Consider the following 21,757-nt stretch of genomic DNA (forward strand, 5'->3'; position numbering starts at 1 on the left):
AGGTCACGTGATCAGAATTCAGAGGCTTGGCAAATGATTCCTATTCGTGATGGTGGTCGTGTGATCCCCTTTTGCGACCTTCTGACATGCAACGTCAATGGACTCGCTGAACGACGGCGTTACTAGCTTAACAACTGCACGAATTCAACTTAACAAATTATGACAAGGAAGGTTACAAAAACCTTGGGCAAAAACTCAACAACTGTATGCTTAGCAATAGGAATTGTGCGCTCAGTTGTGGTCGTAAGTCAAGGACTACTTTGTATTTAACAACCTTTGGCTCACAAAAGCCCAAAATGTTGTTGTTTTTTCCCCTTCTAATTCTTACTGGTCATCGACCGAATAAATAAATAAATTGCAATTTCAATGAAAAAAAAATTAATCAATTTTTCTAATTCTCATCCAGATGCTTTTTTTGGTGGTTGGCTATTTCAGTTATTAGAGGTGCGCAGTGTGCAGCAGCAGCCCAAAAAATCTAACACAATCCTCGGTTGTATACACAGAGGCGTAGAATCAAAATCACGGGAAGAATTAGTACCGCTTTATAAAGACTTTAGTGAGGCCACACCTGGAATCCTGCACACAGCTTTGGTCACTCCATTACAAAAAAAGATGTTGAGACTTTGGAAAAAGTGTAGAGAACAGCAGCTAAGATGATTAAAGGCCTGGAGACTAAAACATATGAAGAACAACTGCAGGATTTGGGGTTGGCCAGCCTAGAGAAAAAGAGGACTTAGGGGGGACATGATAGCAGTATTCCAGTATTTGAGGGGCTGCCACAAAGAGGAGAGAGTCAAATTATTTTCCAAAGCACCAGAGGGAAGGACAAGGAACAATGGATGGAAACTAATGAAGGAGAGAAGCAACCTGGAATTAAGGAGAAACTTCCTAACAGAACAATTAACCAGTGGAACAACTTGCCACCAGAAGTTGTGGGTGCTTCAACACCGGAGTTTTTAAGAAGAGGCTGGACAGCCACTTGTCTGAAATAGTATAGGGTCTCCTGCTTCAGCAGGGGGCTGGACTAGATACCTCCAAGGTCCCTTCCAGCTCCATTTTGATTCTGATTCTCTTTTCTCTGCGTGGAGAAATAAATGGCTTTGGTCCGAGAGACCACGAAGCCAAGTCAGCTGGGAACCATGGGAGTTAGCAAAGGGTGCTTCCTTAGTATGAATATTAAGAAATACAGGTCGTCCTCAACTTACAACTATTTCTTTCACGACCGTGCAAAGTTACAACGGCACCGAAAAAAAGGTGGTATCCAGATAACAGCGGCAAGAATTATATTTGCACCATATGGGAAGAACGAAGAAACGCCACCAGGAGAAGAAATAATTAAAAAAAAATACTAGACTGGGCGGAAACCGACAGACTGAAATTAAGATTGAAAGAAAAAAAGAAGAAACAGAATATTTTCAAATTTGGGACCTTTTTTATCCATGGTTAGAGAAAAGATTTCGGGATTAGGAATTTAATTTGTATTAGTGAATAAGATACTCAGACAACACGTTTTTGTTGAAGGATTACTGTTGGATTCTGTTAAAAAATAATAATAAAACTTTATAAATTAAAAAAAAGAAAGAAAAAAGGTGGTATACAACAGTCCTCACACTTACGGCCCTCTTAGCATCCCCAGAGTCACGTGATCCAAATTTGAGCCCTCAGCCACCAGCAACATCTCACATCCCAGAGTCACGTGATCTCCACGTCTGACAAGCAAAGTCGATGGGGAAAGCCAGATTTGTTTAATGACTGTGCGATTCGCTTAACGACCGGCAGAAAAAAAATTAAAAAAAGATCGTAAGATCAGGCCCGACTTTACTGCCTCGCTTAAGGATGTTAAGTCGAAGCCTAAGGAAGATTTTTGCCTTCAACCGAGCTCGGCGTCTTTGGGTTGAAAAATTCCTTCAATTTCAACCTCTATAAAATATGTTCTTTTTTTTTTTCCCCTTGCCTATCCGTTTTGATCAATTGCTGCTGCTTGCAATTATAAAGGTCCTTGAGGGACTAGTATATTAGAAACCACTTATGTCCTCTTTCTGGGAATTTCTGCCGCCCGATCAAATAAAAATCCTTACTCCAATTAGTTATATCGGTAACAGATGTCTGTACGGGATCTCCAGAATACGCAGCCAGCCGGAGTACATTTTGCAGTCCTGTGGGGTAATCATAACCCCTTCTTCTTAAAAAAAGAGAAGAAAAAGAGTTTATTCCATGAGTATCAATCAGAGGGAGAGATTTAAATTTAATGAGCTAAATGGCAGTTAGCTGGATTTTTATTCGTGTGATATATATCTCATTGAAAGAAAGCTTTAATCTCGTTTTGTGATTTGGATTCCGGGGTTTTTTTTTTTTTTACTCCTTTATATATAAAACACTTGAGTAATTGTTAAAGTTTGTAAATTGCAGGTAGTCCTCGACTTACGACCAGAATCGAGCCCCCATTTCTGTCGTGAAGCGAGACATTTGTCGTTAAGCGAGGGTTTGCCCCATTTTACGACATTTCTTGCCATCGTTAAGTGAATCACTGCAGTTGATAAGTTAGTAACACGGTTGTGAAGTGAATCTGGCTTCCCCCATTGACTTTGCTTGTCAGAAGGTCGCAAAAGGGGGTCACGTGACCCCCCCAGGACGCTGCAACCGTCATAAGTATGAAGCAGTTGCCAAGCGTGTGAATTTGGATCACCTGATCACGGGGATGCTACGAGGGTCGTAACTGTGAAACAATGGTCACTTTTTTCAGTACCGTTGTAACTTTGAACGGTCACTAAATGAACCGTTGTAAGTCAAGGACTGCCTGTATTGTTGAAAGTGAATTTTAAAGTATGTGTGTTAAAGAGGAAGTTAAAAAAAAAAGCAACGGTAAAAAAAAAAGATGTATTAGTTAGAACTTATTGGTTTTAGAAATGGTTTTAAAGAAAAGTTTCATGTTTTAAAATTTAGAATAAGTGGTTTTTTCCACACACACCCTTTAGGGTTAAAAAATTTGAAAGGATACGGTGAATTTTATGAACAGAAATTACGATGGTCTATAAAGATGAAAAATATATTATTTCCCACAGCCGGGAAAAGCAGAGATTGTTAAATTGATTCCTTTATCCAAAGAAGAGAATATATTTAATTGTGCTTAGTAGTAGTAGTAGTAGTAGCAGTAGTAGTAATAGTTATGAATTGGAAGGGACCCTGGAGATCTTCTAGTCTAACCCCCTGCTGAGACAGGAAACTCCCCAATCTTGGCAACTTTAAGACCTGTGGACTTCAACTCCCAGAATTCCCCAACCAGCCATGCCTGTTTTTTTTTTCTCCTATCCCTTAAAGTGGGGAAATTGGAGAGGAAGGGATTATAAGAGAGTAAACGAGGCCACAATGAGTATGCTGGCTGGGGAATTCTGGGAGTTGAAGTCCACAGGCCTTAAAGTGGCAAAGGTTGGGGACCCCTGCCCTCATGACTCGTGGACTTCAACTCCCAGAATTCCTGAGCCAGCATGGGGGAACTATGGCCCCTTCATGATTCTTGGACTTCAACTCCCAGAATTCCTCAGCCAGCGTGAGGGATCTAGGACCCTTTTATGACTCGTGGACTTCAACTCCTAGAATTCCTGAGCCAGCATGAGGGAAACTTTGGCCCCTTCATGACTCGTGGACTTCAACTCCCAGAATTCCTGAGCCAGCCTGGCTCAGCTTGGAAACTTCTCCCTTTCCCCTCAGCATGGCTGGCTCAGGAATTCTGGGAGTTGAAGTCCACGAGTCATAAAAAAGCCAAGATGGCCTACCCCTGGCCTACACCAGCGGTTCTCAACCTGTGGGTCGCGACCCCATTTGGGGTCGAACGACCATTTCACGGGGGTCGCCAAACCACGCGATCCGCCATTTTTTTCTCAGCCGGCACAGGGGGCGGTGCCACGCATGCGTGCCGCACAGGGGCGGCACATGGGGGCGGCGCCACACATGCGTGCCGCGCAGGGGGCGCCGCCGCGCATGCTCGCCACGCAGGGGGTGGCGCATGGGGGCGTCGCCGGAAAAAAAAAAGTTAAACTTTGATTTTGTTTTTGTTGATTAGATAGGCTGGTTGTTAGAGAAAAGGCTAGTTGTGTAAAAGTACAAAACTGAGGTTGTAAAGTTATTTACCTTCTACTGGGCCAGAATTTGGAAGTCAATTCCTTTTTTTCTTTTGTCCCTTTCTATTCCACATTCTCTTTTTCTTTCCCCTCGTTTTCCATTGGCGGCAGTTCTTGACTTACGACCACATTTGCTTGCTAAGTGAGAAATTGGTGAAGTGGGTTTTGCCCCATTGTGCAACCTTTCTTGCCACCGTCGTTAAGCGAATCACTGCTGTGGTTAAATCGGGAAAAACGGTTGCTAAGTGAATCTGGCTTGCCCTATCGAATTTGCCTGTCAGAAGGTCGCAAAAGGGGATCACATGACCCTGGGACACGGCGACCGTCATGAACGCCAACTAGTTTCCAAGCATCCGAATGTAAGATCATGTGACCGTGGGGATGCTGCAGTGGTCGTAAGTGTGAAAAATGGTCTTATGTCCCTTTTTCCAGTGCCGTTGTAACTTTTAACGGTCACTAAGCGGTTATAAGTCGAGGACTTCACCTGTCCTTTGTAATTTTCCTTTCTATCCTACATTTTGATAAATTAATTAAAAAAAAATGAAAGCGGAAAAAATAACTCCTATTTGTGGCCCGCGCACACAATTCGATTTTGAGCTTTTTTTTAGAAAATAAATCGTTTATTACGAAATTATAACATGGATGTTCCCACCTGACACCGATTTTGCCTGAACTCCCTAGACTGAATAACAGTAGTCCGGAGACGCAGCGTTTTTTTTTTTTTTTTTTGCCCCGTCCCTTTGGTGTCGGAAAGGAGACCGGCCCAAAGTCCACGTTTTTAGTCCTTCCACGGCGCTGCAAACTCCACCGATAGAATTGAAGAGACCCGACGGTCAGCTGGGCGGTTTGGTTCTGCGGTCAGGGCTTGGGAGATGCAGTTTGAATGAAAGGTCAATCCATGCTGGCAAGACTGGATAGTATAGGATCCAGGAAGGTAGGGAGTCTGGAACCAAGGGATTTGGGGGGAAAGATGAATGCATAGAATATTTTAGATATTAGGAATTCGGGCGGGGACGGGGGGGAAGGAAACGTAAGAAACACAGCACAAATCGTGTCAAAATTAAAAGAGGGCCCTTGCAAAACGGGACAGGACGGGTCGGGAAAGGTAGTCGAGACAGAGGGGGGAAATAGGATACGAGCAATTGAAAAGAGGAAGAGAAGACGAGGAAACGAGAATAAAGTGGATGGTGGACAGAGTGGGACGAGAACCCTGAATGATATAGAAAATAAAGAAAAGAGAGGAGAGGAGAGAAGAGAAGAGAAGAGAAGAGAAGAGAAGAGAAGAGAAAGGAATGGAATGGAAAGGAAAGGAAGATAGAAAGAGGAAAGGAAAGGAAAAACAGGATGTACAGACATAAAAAATGGAAGGAAAAACATCGGTGAGAAACAGATACAGCAAAACAAAAGGAGGTAAATAGGAAGGATTTGGGAACCCATGAGGTGATGGAGCTTGTCATGGACAAATCCCAAACTGAGAACAAGGAAGCTGGTGGACGGAACAGAGAACGAGCAACCGAAAACAGAGGAAGGGGATCGAGGTCTACGCTCTTCCATGGAGGCATCGGGCCCAAGAGGGCTCAAGTTGGAGGAGGACCCTCTGGTGCACCGTACAGCTCGGCCAGCGTTCGGAAGAGAGGCCCCCATTCTTCCAGATACTCGTACCCGCCACCATCGCTGTCCCCAGCGCAGGAAGATCCGGGGGAGCTGAGAGACCCGGCAGAGGAGCCCTGGCCTTCGTAGCCGTACACCTGGAGGGAGTCATACGGAGGCACGGAAGGATCGGCGTCCACCTCGGTCAAACGGGCTGTCAGAAAACTGGCCACATCGTGGGGCTGCGGTGGTACCCGGGTGGACAGCGATGGTGGGAAGTGTGGACGGGGCAGGACGTCCCGCCGGAGGAGGCGCCGTTGCTGTGAGGGTGGAGGGGCGGCGTCTGGATTCTGCAGGGCAGCCATGTCGAAGGCCTCGGTGTCTTCTTCTCCGCCACCTTCGTCGTCGTAAGTGATGATGTTCTCACGAACGTCTTCTTCCTCAAAGGGCAGCAGCGCAGTCTGTTTCTGCCTCCGGAGGGCGACAAAGAGCAGCACCAGGGCTAGATGCGAGCAGGAAGTTGGCGCATTGGTGAAGCCAGATGGACCAACAGGAGGAGAAGGCGAGATGTTAATTACAGAGAATTACAACCCATTGCGAACACACACCAGTGCTTTTTTTCTTAAAAAAAAAAAAAAAAGGTGCCAGAACTCACACACGTCATACAACCCGCCTTGCCTACCCTACAAGGTCCATCCAAAAAAGGTGCCGGAACTCCGTTCTGGGCGTTCTATGAGAAAAAAAGCCCTGGCGAACACCCTGTCTGTATGTAATGGTGTGTGGGAACGGCCTTGGGAGACAGGGAGAAGAGACGCAGGTGAGGAAACAATCTGATAAAAGGTAATTGAGCCCATAGCTGTATAGTGGGCAGGACAGGTCAGAAGACATCCTCCCTAATTTCTTGAGCTGTAAACGCGACAGGGGAGAAACGTATTTTCAGACTTTCAAGATTAGGTCGTGAGGTAGCACTGCCAGCCAAGTTAATTCTATTTTATTGTAAGGTTATATTAACAGAGGGCGGCAGGGTGACTCAGCAGTTAAGACGCTGGGTTTATTGGCTGGAAAACTGGCAGCCCAGTTCAAGCCCGAGCGCCATGCGACAGGGTGAGTTCCTGTCCTCACCTCACCTCAGCTCCTGCAAACCAGCAGCTCAAAAGCATACAGACGCAAGTAGATAAATAGGTACCATTTCAGCGAGAAGGTAACAGCGTGACCTGTGATATGATGTCATGCTGGCCACATGACCTCAGAAATGTCTTCGGAAAGCACTGGCACAGTGGCCTTGAAATGGAGATCACCCCCTACAGTTGGCAGCAACTAGCGGAGTAAAATCCACAGGTACTCTTTTATCTCTTTTACCGTGTTTCCCCCAAAATAAGACCCGGTCTTAAATGCATTAGGGCAGGGGTGTCAAACTCAATTTCATTGAGGGCCGCATCAGCATTGCGGTTGCCCTCAGGGGGGCGGGTGGGTGTGGCCAGGGTGGGTGTGGCCTACTGGGTGGGTGTGGATGGAGTGGGTGTGGCCTGCTGGGTGGGTGTGGCCAGCTCTACATCGTTCGCGTCAAGGGTGCTGTGGGGGCCTGGGCAGGAGTGGGACAGATCTGAGGGTCTCTGGCGAAGGGGATGGGGATGGGACTGGGGCAAGCACCAAGGCATGGTCCATTTCTCTATTCCTCACAAAGGGTGATACCTCCCCAGCATGCACCCAGGGGGTGGGGCCGACACAGCAGGGGCTGGTTCCTCGCTGTTTCTAGACGGCCTTGTGGAGTTAAGACGGAATGCATTTCAACATAGATGGCCACCACAAAATTGTACATTGGCTCCCGGCCGGCCTGGGCCAGGGCCAAGGCAGCGGGGGCCGTTCCCTCACTGTTTCCAGGATGGCTTCGTGGGCCACATGAAACCACTTTGCGGGCTGCATCCGGCCCCCGGGCCTTGTGTTTGACATGTCTGGATTAGGTCTTCTTTTCAGGGAAACACGGTATCAGGGAGATCAGCCCGACCGGGCGCCCCACCGCCCAGCATGCGCACAAGACGTGGTGAGCGCACGGGGGCCGACGGTGTCTAGCAGCAGCCACTGCCTATCGGCCCCTTGGTGCAGTGCAGACAAGTCCAGCACGGAGACAGAGGCAGGGGGAGGCAGGATGCATTGTGCAGTTACTTGGCTCATGGGAGACTTGCGGGAGGCTCACACAGTGGCACCGGCAGCAGGCAGAAGCAAAGGCACCGGACACCGTGAGCCCCTGCCTGCTCACTGCCTCCTATACTGGTCACCCATCCCCAGTCTTATTTTTGGGGTAGGTATACCCTAAAAATCAGGCTAGGGGTTATTTTCTGGGTGGGTCCTATTTGGGGGAAAACACGGTACCTATATTAACAAAACACTGCAGTCTGAAGGGACATTTTTCCCTCCCTTCCCCTTTACTGCCCATGAAACTAGGGAGGGTCCCTCCTGAAATGCTTTGACTCAGCTGCCTCTTATCTACTGTTGCCAAATTTGCAGCTCTTCCTCCTGTTTCCCAAGGTCGTTTCCACTACCATTGTACCATTATACCTTACCAGAGAAACTCTGTACAGCTAGCCCACAGGTCGGCAACCTGCGGCTCCGGAGCCGCATGCGGCTCTTTGAGCCTTCCCCTGTGGCTCCCAGCCTCCTCTGCCTTTGCAGAGAGAGACAGAGACAGAGAGAGGCAATTGCGCTTCCCTCTCTCTCTCTCTCTCTCTCTCTCTCTCTCTCTCTCTCTCTCTCTCTCTCTCTCTCTCTCTCTGTGTGTGTGTGTGTGTGTATGAATGTGTAAAAGAGAGTACACCCACAGTGTTCTCCGAGGAGCTGAAAAGCTTATTGGGCATGACTCCTCCCTTTGCTGCGTCTCTGCAGGAAGCAGGAAGCAGGAAGAGCAGGAGAGAGCTAGCTAGCCCAGGTAGGCTGACTCAAGAATTCTGGGAGTTGAAGTCCATGAGTCATAAAAGAGACGAGGTTGCCTACCCCTGAGCTTGTTGGACAACAGCTTGAAGCTTGCCAGGTGAGCAGCAGATAGGAGAGGGGGGGAGAGAAAGAGAGAGAGAGAGAGAGAGGAAAGAGAGAGAGAGAGAGAAAGAGAGTGGGGGAAGAGGAGTGGCAGACCAAGGGCAGAGAGGGAGGGAGAGAGAGAGACAGAGAGAGAGAGAGACCCTTTTGACATCTAAAATGAAGATAACACTGCATATATCCTTTTTTTTACCTCTGTGTGTGTATATATACACACACACAAACACACACACACACACACACACCTATAATAAAGGTAAAAAAAGGATATATGCAGTGTTATCTTCATTTTAGATATCAAAAGGGTTTAGCGGCTCCTGGTGTTTTGTTTTTGGTGGGAAATGGGTCCAAGTGGCTCTTTGAGTGTTTTGGGTTGCCTACCCCTGAGCTAGCCAAACATTCCCCAAGGCTCAGTGACTTTTCTCCACATGGCCTGGGAATCACCACGCAGTGTTGATCCCCACCTTCTCTTGTTGAGACACTTCGAGTGAGGACGGGGCACAATAGGCTGACTCTGTAAACAGCTCTGAGAGGGCTGCAAAGCACCGTGAAACGGTATATCAATGCGAGTGCTATTGCTATTCTCTCACCCACGCCATCAGCCTGCAAAACTGAAATCTCACCAAGTAGGGTACCAACACAGGCCAGGATGGCGAGCAAAGCACCGGTGCTGAGGCCAGCAGGAGATCCAAGCGCCTCAGGACCACACGTCTGCATGGCCCCGTCTCGCCGACATCGGCAGATGCTGACTGTCAGAGTCGGGGATCCCGTGCGAGTCGGGGAACCGCCATCCACCAGTTCCAGGGGCACGAGCAGAAACCCGCCTTGGGGTGGCAGACGGGTAACGCGGAGCAACAAGGAGGCCGAATTGTCTGGAGGTGGGAAGATTCAAAGGAGAAGAGTGAATTGAGGACCAATATATTTCTAAAATGGTGGGTTCCTTATAGGTAGTAATAACCCAAGCCTTACGTTGTAGGTACGTGCAACCATATCCAAGGGGTAGTATCATGTTGATTAATACAGGGTCTTTTTAAATAGTTTTGTATAGTTTTCTGGCTGGGGAATTCTGGGAGTCGAAGCCCAAACCTCTTAAAGTTGCTAAGATTGAGAAGCACTGCTAAACATGCTCGTGACGTACTCTTGAAAATGTCTACTCTCCTTTTGTCAACAGTGCAAGTTCCTAGTCCATAAGGAACATGATAGCAGTGTTCCAATATTTGAGATGCTGTCACAGAGAGCTCCTATTCTTCAAAGCACCTGAAGGCCAGACAAGGAATAACGGATGGAAACTGATCTAGGACAGATTCAACCTGAAAATAAGGAGAAATTTCCTGACCGTGAGAACAATCAATCAGTGGAACAGAAATTGCCTTCAGATGTTGTGGGAGCTTTATCACTGGAAGCTTTCAAAAGGGGTTGGGGGAGGGTTGTATTGTTTTGTTTTTGTTTTTGTCTTATTGTAGTTGTCATTGTTTTTTTTTCTGTCTTTGTAAAAGTTTTTAAAAAAATTTTCAATAAAAAAAAAAAGAGACTGGACTGCCATCTGTCAGAAATGGTGTAGAGTCTCCTACTTGGGCGGGGGGGGGGGGTTGGACTAGATGACTTACAAGGCCCCTTCCAACTCTGATTACTCTGATTCTGAAAGGGAAGCAGACTCTATTCTACATTTTCAGACAGGCGTGCGAGTCTCACCCTTGTTATCCCGCACAGTGACGTTTGGCTCTCTGATCCCAGATGGGGAACGGATGATGATACGGCTTGTGTTACCATCCTCATCTCGGTCGACTGCTCGGATCAGCTGCACCAGCTGGCCAAAAAAAGGCCAAAATTCTTCTCAGCCAGGGCCTTCCTCTCCCACCCCACCCTGTCCCATCAGCGCCCCAGCGACACCTCAACTTACTTGGCCTGGGGCAGCGTTATCACAGGCGAAAGGCTCGTAGCTCTGCTCCAGCTGGGGTGGGTTATCGTTGACATCCAGGATTTGAACGGCCACACGGACTTGGGAACCTTGTGTGGGGCTGTCTGAGAGTAAGAGTCGGGGGTAAGGAGCAACATGGAATCGCGTGACCGGATATGCAGGGCAATCCAGTTGAAAAAACGGAAAAGACAGATATGAGATGCGAATGGGGCACGCGATTCAGCCATGCAAGAAAGCCATAAAGGTCATCCACGGGGAACGAATGAGATCCATAGTCCACAATCCAGTGGGGTGAGGTTGGATCCCATTCATAACCCCCCCCAAAAGAGCCCATCATTGTACCACCGACAAAACCAGACAGGCGAAAATCACGTCAAGAGGTTGAAAGACGTGGGCAGACGTGCAGAGTTAAGACAGAAGAGAGCAACGGTGCACGGTGAAGCCCATTTGTGCATGGGTGGGCAAACATAAATGTCCAACGTGACCGATAAGTGAAACCAGGCAGCCATAATAAAACCATCCAGCCAACACGGGCAATCAATCAATCAATCAATCACAAAGAAACACACAGAAAGCGCAGCCCCACTCCACAATGCCGGTGCGCAAATATATATATATATATATATATATATGCACATTCGACATGCAAGACAAAAACAGAGAGTACCACCGTTCCAAGAGAGCAGCGAACAGATACAGGGATGCAGGAAAAAAAAAGAAGGAAAAGAAGGGGAACAAAATTAATAAACAATTGCCGTTGCTTTTTCTATTCCAGGTTAGTCCTCGTTGGACGACCACAATCCATTGCTAAGCAAGACAGTTTTTCGTGCCCGATTTTATGATCTTTTTCACCAGAACACTTAAGCAAATCACTGTAATTATTAAGTGAATCGCCTGGTCATTAAAAGAATCCAGCTTCCCTCGTTGACTTGTCGGAATTCAGCTGAAAAGGTCACAAAGGGGGGGGTCACTTGACCCCAGGATGCTGCAACTGTCATAAATACATGTCGTTGCCAAGCGCCTGGATTTGATCACGTGACTGTGGGAATGCTGTGATAGTCATAAGTCTGAGGATCGGTCATCGGTCCCTTTTTTTCAGTGCTGCTGTAACATTGAGCAGTCACTAAACAAACGGTCGTAACTTGAGAACAACAGGTAGTCCCTGACTTCCAACTACCATTGAGCCCAAAATTGATGTTGCTTAGTGAGACATTTGTTAAGTGAGTTTTTGCCCCATTTTGCGATTTTTCTTGCCACAGTTCTTAAGTCAATCCCTGCAGATGTTAAATTAGTCACACGGTTGTTAAGTGAATCTGGTTTGTCAGAAGGTCGCAAAAAGGGATCGCGTGACCCAGGGACTCTGCAATCATCATAAATACGAGCCAGTTGCCAAGCGTCCTAATGTAGATCACGTGAGCCTGGGGGTTCTGCAGTGGTTGTAAGTGTGAGAAATCATCGTACGTCACTTTTTGTCATTCTGATTGGTCACTAAATGGACTGTTGTAAATTGAGGACTATCTGTATCCTGGACTGATGAATCAAAATATGAAAACTCTACGTTTGCAACGAGAAGCTTCCACTACGTTGGTAGCCTCCCGGACGCCCACCCACCGTATCCACCCTGATCCCCTGGGCCCTTACCAAGTTCCGTTGCCAGTACGGTCATATTGTGCCAGGGCAAAACCTCTCGGTCGAGTGTCACCGAGGTCAGAATGGCGCCATCCTGCGGGTTGATGCTGAAATAGCGCTCGGGGTCCGTGTGCGGCAGGATGGAGTATCTAGAAGATGGAGGGTGGGCACCTGGGGTATCAGGTTGTCACGGCAACGAGGTATAAATGGAGTAACTGAAACTTCACACACAACAACAAAGACAACAAACACCGGCTCCCACCCTGCTGTTTCGTGGTTTCCCTCAGCTATTACCGGATGACACTGCTGGGGGTGTCAAGGTCCACTGCCGTGACTTTGCCCACCAGGGTCCCTGGTGGGCCGTTCTCATAAACGGCCAGATGGTACTCGGGACGGGAGAAGACCGGGGGTTCGTCCGCATCTTCTACCGTCACCCGGACGGTGGCCACGTCCTTGAAGGGGCCCTTCCGGATGTACTGAGGGTCGATCTGCGTGTTGGTGGCTTCGACTCGGAAGGTGTAAGAGTGGCGGGACTCAAAATCCAGAGGCTGCTCGCCGATCCACACAAAGAGGAACAACAACGAGAGGAAAACTTCGTGATTAGAAGCGAGCAAAAGCAGATGGTTCGACGAGTTGGTGCAGGACATACAAACGGCCAAGAATTGTTGGTGGGGTCTCTAAGACACCATTTTGTCCATAGAAAGAACATGAGAATTAGTTTGGTCTAGTGTAGGGGTAAGCAGGAATTCTGGGAGTTGAAGTCCATGAGTCATAAAAGAGCCAAGGTTGCCTACCCCTGGTCTAGTGCAATGGCTTCCAACCTTTTCTATAGAATGGAGAGACATAAGGTGGGACGGAGAAGAAAGAAAGAAGAAAGAAAGAAAAGAAATAGAATGGAGAGAGGTAAGGAGGGAGGGAGAAGAAAGAAGAAGAAAGAGAGAAAGAAAGAAAGAAAAGGAAGGAAGGAAGGAAGGAAGGAAGGAAGGAAGGAAGAATGGATAATGGCTCTCACATCAAATTTCCAGGAATGAAGGGAGAGTGAAGACATACACATAATTCTGGGGTTCTTCACCCACCTTTTTCAAAGTAATGATCCCATCCTGTCCCAACATGTCCGTGTGAATGGCAAAGGCCTCGGCTCCATCTCCTCCATCCAGGATGCTGTAGGCAAGCAGGGCGTTCTCCCCTTCGTCGGGGTCGTGTGCGCGCAGTCTCCCCACTGCAGACCCAGGAGTTGCCGTTTCCACCACAGAAAACTGGTAAGAACCTAGACAGAAACGGGATGGAAGCACAAGCAGAACACTTCATTCTCAAGCTTTCCACGTCCTTGGGAACACGGCATCCTCCAGACGCGTTGGACTACAATTCCCATCCTACTCAGCCACGCTGCCAGCCATAAACCACACGGGAAGCACCACCTGACGAGCTAATTCTACATTACTTGCAAAGCGACCTTAATAGATTCTTGCAGGTCTAAAGGTACAAATCTCCCGCTGCCTCTTTTAGAGACTGAGAAGCAAAGGAGAGTTTCTTCTGAGTTTCTTCTTCTGCCCTTTATGCAGTTGTGGGCTAGGCTCTCTCTTATCTGACCATTCTCTAAGTAGCATTTCTCCCTCCTCTCCCTGTTTCCCCAGGTCTTCCTCACATGCTGCAGGATAATTCAACAGTTCAATTTACGGCAGTGGTTCTCAACCTTTTTAATGCCGCGAGGCTCAACCATTCGTAAGTCGAGGACTACTCAACCGGTCGTAAGTCGAGGACTACTCAACTGGTGCAGCACCGTTTGCAGAATGGGACTTTTGGCGGGCTCAGCAGGGCAGAGACAGCCTGGACAATTCCTATTGGCTTTTGAAAGCCAATCGAATTAGACTCTATTCAAGAGAGTCTATTCGATTGGCTTTCAAAAGCCAATAGAATAAAAGGGAGGAGCACAGCTAAGGAAAAGGGGAAAAAATGGCGGACTGCGTTGTTTGGCAACCCCCATGAAATGGTCGTTCGACCCCAAATGGGGTCCCGACCCACAGGTTGAGAACCACTGATTTACAGACGTACAACTGTTCATTTAGTCACCCTTCGAAGTTACAACGGCACTGTTAAAAGTGACTTAGGACCGTGTTTCACACTTACGGTGACCACGGTCCCGTGATCAAAATTCGGACGCCTGGGCAACCGACTCCTATTTATGACAGTCGCACCGTCCCAGGAATCGCATCATCCTCCTTTGCGACCTTTTTACAAGCAACATCGTAGGGGGGAGACGGATTCCGTTAACAACTGCGTTACCAACCTAACAACTGCGGTGATTCACTTAACGACGATGGCAAGACAGGTTGTAGAACGGGCCAAAATTCACTTGAGAAATGTCTCGCTTGGTGACACAAATTTGGGTAGTGGTGGTGGTCTGTTGAGGACGACTGGTGATTGCTTAAAATAATTTTAAAAAATAATTTAATTTTTTGTCACTCCCATTTTCATTTTCTTTCTTTTATAGTTCTATTCCGCTGTTTAGAATAGAGTAGAATAACAGAGTTGAAAGGGACCCTGGAGGTCTTCTAGTCTAACCCCCCCTGCTCAGGCAGAAAACCCTATACATTTCAGACAAATGGTTGTCCAGCCTCTTCTTAAAAACTTCCAGTGTTGGTGTACCCACAACTTCTGGAGGCAGGTTATTCCACTGATTAATTCTTCTAACTGTCAGGAAATTCCTCCTTCCTTCCAGGTTGCTTCTCTCCTTGATTTGTTTTCATCTGTTGCTTCTTTTCTGCCTTCAGGCGCTTTGGGAAATAAATTGACCTCCCCCCCTTTTCTTTGTGGCAGCCCCTCGTATTTTAGCAACTCTATGATTGGAGTGGCTTCAGATCCATATTCTGCCTTTGCTGTTGTCTGCCTTGCTACAAGGCTGGCTGATTTCCAGGGCATTGCTTGCTGGACATAATTATTCCAGATGTTGCATTACTTCCTTTGATCATCAGTTCCCACCTCTCCGGCCAATCTACTTCACACATCGTGAAGATGAACTTGTCCCGGCTGTTAAAATTGATGGATGGCTTGGCTTGGCTGGCTGAAAATATTTATAGCCCCCTCCCTTCCCTCGCCCCCCCTCCTGCTTTCCACATCATCCGGTGATGGGTTGCAACTCATAAGAAGAATCCCGCGATGTAAACACCGAGGAGAGACATCCTAGTAACCCCAAGAGATGTCTGAGGGACAGCAGACACCGTGGACACCGTGTCCCCGGCGCTGAAAGGCAGACGAATGTCATGCTTGATATTCCTCGACGTCCGAAGAAAAGACATTTCCCCAAAAAAAAAAACAGACGCTTTTTGCTTTCATGCACAGCACATCCCTGAGATATGCAGTCAAGGAGTCGTCCGTCCTTGCACACAAGGAGATACTAACTAGATACTATAAGATTCATTCATTCTTCATTTTGGGGGCCCACCCGATTACGAGCCTTGGACGGCGTTGCTTAAAACCAGCGTGCTCAACCTCAGTGGCTTTAAGAGGGGTGGACTTCAACTCCCAGAATTCCCCCAGCCAGCAAGCTGGGAATTCTGGGAGTTAAAATCCACCCGTCTCAACGTTGCTGAGGTTGAGAAAGATTGACTTAAACCTTGAAGTCTTGAGAAAGATTGGCTTAAAGCAGTGGTTCTCAACCTTTCTAATGCCACGACCCCCAACCGGTTGTAAGTTGAGGACTACTCAACCGGTCCTAAGTCGAGGACTGCTCAACTGGTGCAGCACCGTTTGCAGAATGGGACTTTTGGCAGGCTCAGCAGGGCAGAGACAGCCTGGACAATTCCTATTGGCTTTTGAAAGCCAATAGAATTAGACTCTATTCAAGAGAGTCTATTCTATTGGCTTTCAAAAGCCAATAGAATAAAAGGGAGGAGCACAGCTAAGGAAAAGGGGGAAAAAAAACGGCGGACTGCGTTGTTTGGCGACCCCCGTGAAATGGTCATTCGACCCCAAATGGGGTCCCGACCCACAGGTTGAGAACCCCTGGCTTAAAGCAAGACGTGGACCACCAGGGCAACTCATTTAGGGGTGGTGCAATGTGGTCATGGAATCATAGGGAGCTTGGAGGTCTTCTAGTCTGACCCTCTGCTCAAAGTCTCTGAAGGATGTCTAGAGAATAGCCTTAGTGTTGGATCTGGCACCCGTTGCAGGTTTTGAGGCAGGGGTGTCAAACTCCATTTCATTGAGGGCCGCATCAGCATTGTGGTTGCCCTCGGGGCCAGGTGGATGCGGCCAGGGTAGGTGCGGCCTACTGGGTGGGTGTGGATGGAGTGGGTTTGGCCTACTGGGTGGGTGTGGCCAGCTCTACATCGTTTGCGTCAAGGGTGCCTGTGGGGGCCTGGCCAGGAGTGGGACAGATCTGGGGGTCTCTGGCAGAAGGGGGTGGAACCAAGGCATGGTCACTGGAGGAGCCCCACTGTTCCTCTCAGGCTATGCCGGGGGGGGGGCTTAGATGGCCACCAAAAAATTGTACATTGGCTCCCGGCCGGCCTGGGCCAGGGCCAAGGCAGCGGGGGCTGTTCCCTCACTGTTTCCAGGATGGCTTCGCAGGCCACATGAAACCACTTCACGGGCCGCATCTGGCCCCGGGCCTTGTGTTTGACATGTCTGGGGTAGAGTGTCCTGGAAGATGGGCCAGCAATTGAAAGGAGAGGCGGGTGTCCTTGGTGCTCTCTGAGCTTGGTGGTTTTCTGGCAGACGTTTCGTGACTCAAACTAGGTAACATCATCCGTGCCCTCTCGTCGGCACTGTTGATGTTACCTAGTTGGGTCATGAAACGTCTGCCAGAAAACCACCAAGCTCAGAGAACACCAAGAACCCCCACAGTCCTCTTCCTCCTCCTCTTCTGCTCCTCCTCCTCCTCCTCCTCCTCCTCCTCCTCCTCCAGCCCTCCCTCCCTCTTCCTGCTCTTCCCCCTGCTCCACTCCACGAATCCCACTCCCTTGTAGATTGACGATGTTATCTAGTTGGGTCATGAAATGTCTGCAAGAAAACCACCAAGCTTAGTGAGCACCAGGGACCCCACAGTCCTCCTGCTCCTTCTCCTGCCCCCTTCCCTCCATCCCCTCCTTCTCCTCTATCTTCATACCTCACTCCCTTCTAGCACTGATGATGTTACCTAGTTGGGTCATGAAATATCTGCAAGAAAACCACCAAGCTTAGAGAGCACAAAGGACCCCACAGTCTCCTCCTCCTCCTGCTCCTACTTCTCCTGCCCTCCCTCCCTCCTCCTGCTCTCCCTTCCTCCCTCCTCCTCTGCCTGCTCGCCCCCTCCTCCACTCCACGAAAACTCCACTCCTTTCTAGCACTGATGATGTTATCTAATTGCGTCATGAAATGTCTGCAAGAAAGCCACCCAGCTCAAAGTGCACCAAGGACCCCACAATTCAACCCTGAGCTACAGATGTTCTCCTTTATTGTACATATGGGAGACTACTGGAGCATGGGCTATGGTTCATAGGTCAGCCTAGTCCTAGGCCAGTGGTTCTCAACCTGTGGGTCAGGACCCCATTTGGGGTCGAACGACCATTTCACGGGGGTCGCCAAACAACGCAGTCCGCCATTTTTTCCCCCTTTTCCTTAGCTGTGCTACTCCCTTTTATTCTATTGGCTTTTGAAAGCCAATAGGATAGACTCTCTTGAATAGAGTCTAATTCGATTGGCTTTTAGAAGCCAATAGGAATTGTCCAGGCTGTCTCTGCCCTGCTGAGCCCGCCAAAAGTCCCATTCTGCAAACGGTGCTACACCAGTTGAGTAGTCCTTGACTTACGACCGGTTGAGTAGTTCTCGACTTATGACCGGTTGGGGGTCGCGGCATTAAAAAGGTTGAGAACCACTGCCCTAGGCACAGCTCCCCAGGTGTTCTCTGGATCACCAATGGTCATTAGGAACCCACTAATGGTGGGTTCCCACATCATCCCATACAAACATGTCCGGGTGGCTGATGTTTCCACATCTCCACTTCTCTGGGTGTACAAAAAAGGCCAAATCTCCTTCTCCACAACTCTGCCCCTGTTCTGAGCAGCTCTTTCTCACTTACTCTGTGGGAAGCGAGGAGGGTTATCGTTGACGTCACTAAGCGTGACCGTGACAGTTGTGCTTCCGGACAATCCACCAGTATGGCCTCCCATGTCCTTGGCCTGCACCACAACCAGAAATTCCTGTTGAGTTTCACGGTCCATATTGGGAGTGGCTGTCCGAATCACACCTAACATCACGGGGAGAGGGGAGGAAGGGGAGAATCAGAGAAGGACAGAGAAGGAGAATCGGCTGAAAGAAATTCCGGTTTCAGAGTCCCACCCCATGATGGAGAAAGGGAGGAAACCAGAGAAGGCAACCTGCAACATGGCTGAGCACATCCGATACACATCAGTTGTATGGGGAGAACATGGTGGCTGAACCAAAACTTTCAATGGTGTCTAGGCTCACGTGATGAGATGGATGGAGGGATGAATGGAGGGAGGGATGGAGAGATGGATGGGAAGAATGGATAGATGGGTGAATGGAAAGACTGTTGGATGGAAGGATGGATAGATAGATGGGAAGAAGGGATAGATGGATGGATGGATGGATGAATGGATGGATGGATGGATGGATGGATGGATGGGAAGAATAGATGGAAAGTTGGATAGATGGAAAAATGGAGGGATGAAAAGATGGACGGATGGAGGAAGGGTGGAAATATGGATGGATGGAAGGATGGATAGATGGGAAGAATGGATGGATAGATGGGAAGAATAGACGGAAAGATGGATGGATGAAAAAATAGATGGAGGGAGGGAGGGATGGGTGGAGGAATGGAGGGAGGGAATGGATGGAAATATGAATGGAAGGAGGGATAGATGGGAAAAATGGATAGATGGATGGATGAATAGAACAGACATAAAGATGGATGGATGAATGAATGGAGGGAGGGAAGGAGGGATGAAATAGCTGGAAAGATGAATGGATGGAAGAATGAAAGGATGGATGGGAAGAACAGATAGAAAGATGGATGAATGGAAGGATGGATAGATGGGAAGAATGAACAGATGGATAGATGGATGGATGGAAAGAACAGACAGAAAGATGGATGGAAGAATGAAAGGATGGATGGATGGAAAACTGATTGAATAAAATTAGCTATAGATGGATGAATGTTCAGAGGAGGAGCTTCTCCTTCTACTACATCAGTGTTTCCCAAACTGGACAATTTTAAGGCATGAGGACTTCAACTCCCAGAATTCCACAGCCAGCGTTGCTGGCTGTGGAATTCTGGGAGTTGAAGTCCTCATGCCTTAAAATTGTCAAGTTTGGGAAACACTCTACTACATCAACAGTCCCAGCAGAGAAGAAAGGGAGGCACCTTCACCCACATCTATCCAGCAACCCACAGGAGCTCTACTAAGCCTTTGTCTCAAAAGTATTTTTCAAGATCAGGAGAGGTGAACCCAGAGCTAAGAAAGTGAAGAGAGCCATCCCTCCCTCCATGGCTTTGAGAGCCAACTGGGTTATCTTCTCAAGCAGGGCTCTTCAAACCTGGCCCTTAGATAACTGGTGGACTTCAACTCCCAGAATTCCTCTGCCGGCGTGCCTGGCTAGGGAATTCTGGGAGTTGAAATCCACAAGCAGGGGGTCTTCAAACCTGGCCCTTTGATGATTGGTGGACTTCAACTCCCAGAATTCCTCTGACGGCGTGCCTGGCTGGGGAATTCTGGGAGTTGAAGTCCACGAGCAGGGTTCTTCAAACCTGGCCCTTTGATGACTGATGGACTTCAACTGCCATAATTCCTCTGCCTGCGTGCCTGGCTGGGGAAATCTGGGAGTTGAAGTCCACGAGCAGGGGTCTTCAAACCTGGCCCTTTGATGACTGGTGGACTTCAACTCCCAGAATCCCTCTGTCGGCGTGAGGGAACTTGGCCCTTTTATGACTTGTGGACTTCAGCTCCCAGAATTCCTCAACCAGCGTGAGGGAACTATGGCCCTTTGATGACTGGTAGACTTCAACTCCCAGAATCCCTCTGCCGGCGTGAGGGAACTATGGCCCTTTTATGACTTGTGGACTTCAGCTCCCAGAATTCCTCAGCCAGCGTGAGGGAACTTGGCCCTTTTATGACTTGTGGACTTCAACTCCCAGAATTCCTCTGCCGGCGTGCCTGGCTGAGGAAATCTGGGAGTTGAAGTCCACAAGCAGGAGGTCTTCAAACTTGGCCCTTTGATGACTTGTGGACTTCAGCTCCCAGAATTCCTCAGCCAGCGTGAGGGAACTATGGCCCTTTGATGACTGGTGGACTTCAACTCCCAGAATTCTTCTGCCGGCGTGCCTGGCTGGGGAATTCTGGGAGTTGAAATCCACCAGTCATCAAAGGGCCAAGTCTGAAGACCCCTGTTCTAAACACAGGGCCGGCTCCTTAACCTCTGGGAAGTTCAGAACATCTGCTTTTCCCACCAGGCTATCCCCACCAGCTACCGGTTGTTCCCCTGGAGGCCTGCTTTTTCTTCTCCCCCCTACAATGTGTGGGGGGGTGACACTTGTACCCCTTGCGGTCCTCCCCAAAGCTATCGCCCCCTCCCCATCGTGTACCCGTCTGGGGGTCGACGGAGAAGAACGGCAAGCCCTCGAGTACCGTATAGACCAGCTTGGCGCTGTTCCCGTAGGTCGGATCATCCGCGTCGTGGGCCGTCACCTGGATCACGGACGTACCTGTGGGAGCGGAGTGGGGGAAGGGAAAAAAGGGGGGGATGGTTGTGTGAAGGGCAGCGGGAAGGCAGGCGTCCCTCTGAAGGCCAGGATTGTTCAGAGCAAGCTCACGATCTGCCTAAGACTGGCTAGTTTGGGGTTTAACCCATCAGACCTGGCGGTTGTCTTAGCAGGTTGTGTGAACTGGACCATGGAGTTATTAGAACACGCTTCGTCCTTCCGTTATAGATTCAAGATGGGCAGTATTTAATATTTATTTGTTCTGTATATGTAGGGGTGTGGGTCTGTACGTATGTTGTGTATAGTATGTTTAGGTGTGTGTCATGTATGTGTTTCACTTTGAGAGCGGGCAACTCAATTTCATTTTTGATGTGTGCCGTGGTGCCCACAGTAAAAAAAATGACAATAAATCTTATCTTATCTTATCTTATCTTATCTTATCTTATCTTACCTTACCTTATCATCCTATCCTATCCTATCCTATCCTATCCTGTTGTTCTATTCTATTCTATTCTATTCCTTCTTTCTATCCTATCCTATCCTATCCTATCCTATCCTATCCTATCCTATCCTATCCTATCCCTTCTTTCTATTCTATTCTATTCTATTCTATTCTATTCTATTCTATTCTATTCTATTCTATTCTATTCCTTTCTATCCTATCCTATCCTATCCTATCCTATCCCTTCTTTCTATTCTATTCTATTCTATTCTATTCTATTCTATTCTATTCTATTCTATTCTATTCTATCCTATTCTATTCTGTTGTCCTAT

General features: G+C 48.3%; 1 protein-coding gene across 2 annotated transcripts in view; it reads right to left on the reverse strand.

The window, feature by feature from the left end:
* Positions 1 to 4,716: 4,716 nt before the first annotated feature.
* The window catches only part of CDH24 (cadherin 24), a 42,004-nt gene continuing 24,963 nt past the window's right edge, over positions 4,717 to 21,757 (reverse strand). The window contains exons 4-12 of one of the 2 annotated variants that reach the window (XM_039365131.1): positions 20,867 to 20,986; positions 18,344 to 18,511; positions 13,362 to 13,552; positions 12,580 to 12,833; positions 12,298 to 12,434; positions 10,639 to 10,760; positions 10,431 to 10,545; positions 9,362 to 9,610; positions 4,717 to 6,210 (exon numbers count right to left, since the gene is read on the reverse strand). In XM_039365131.1, coding sequence (XP_039221065.1) covers positions 5,696 to 6,210; positions 9,362 to 9,610; positions 10,431 to 10,545; positions 10,639 to 10,760; positions 12,298 to 12,434; positions 12,580 to 12,833; positions 13,362 to 13,552; positions 18,344 to 18,511; positions 20,867 to 20,986 — 1,871 coding nt within the window. In that variant the 3' untranslated portion in view covers positions 4,717 to 5,695. The remainder of the gene's footprint in view (positions 6,211 to 9,361; positions 9,611 to 10,430; positions 10,546 to 10,638; positions 10,761 to 12,297; positions 12,435 to 12,579; positions 12,834 to 13,361; positions 13,553 to 18,343; positions 18,512 to 20,866; positions 20,987 to 21,757) is intronic. The other variant, XM_039365132.1, reaches the window with a different exon arrangement.

This window comes from Crotalus tigris, unplaced genomic scaffold (genome assembly GCF_016545835.1).
Source record: "Crotalus tigris isolate CLP2741 ecotype Arizona unplaced genomic scaffold, ASM1654583v1 scf7180000019964.508439, whole genome shotgun sequence".
Classification (NCBI taxonomy): domain Eukaryota; kingdom Metazoa; phylum Chordata; class Lepidosauria; order Squamata; family Viperidae; genus Crotalus; species Crotalus tigris.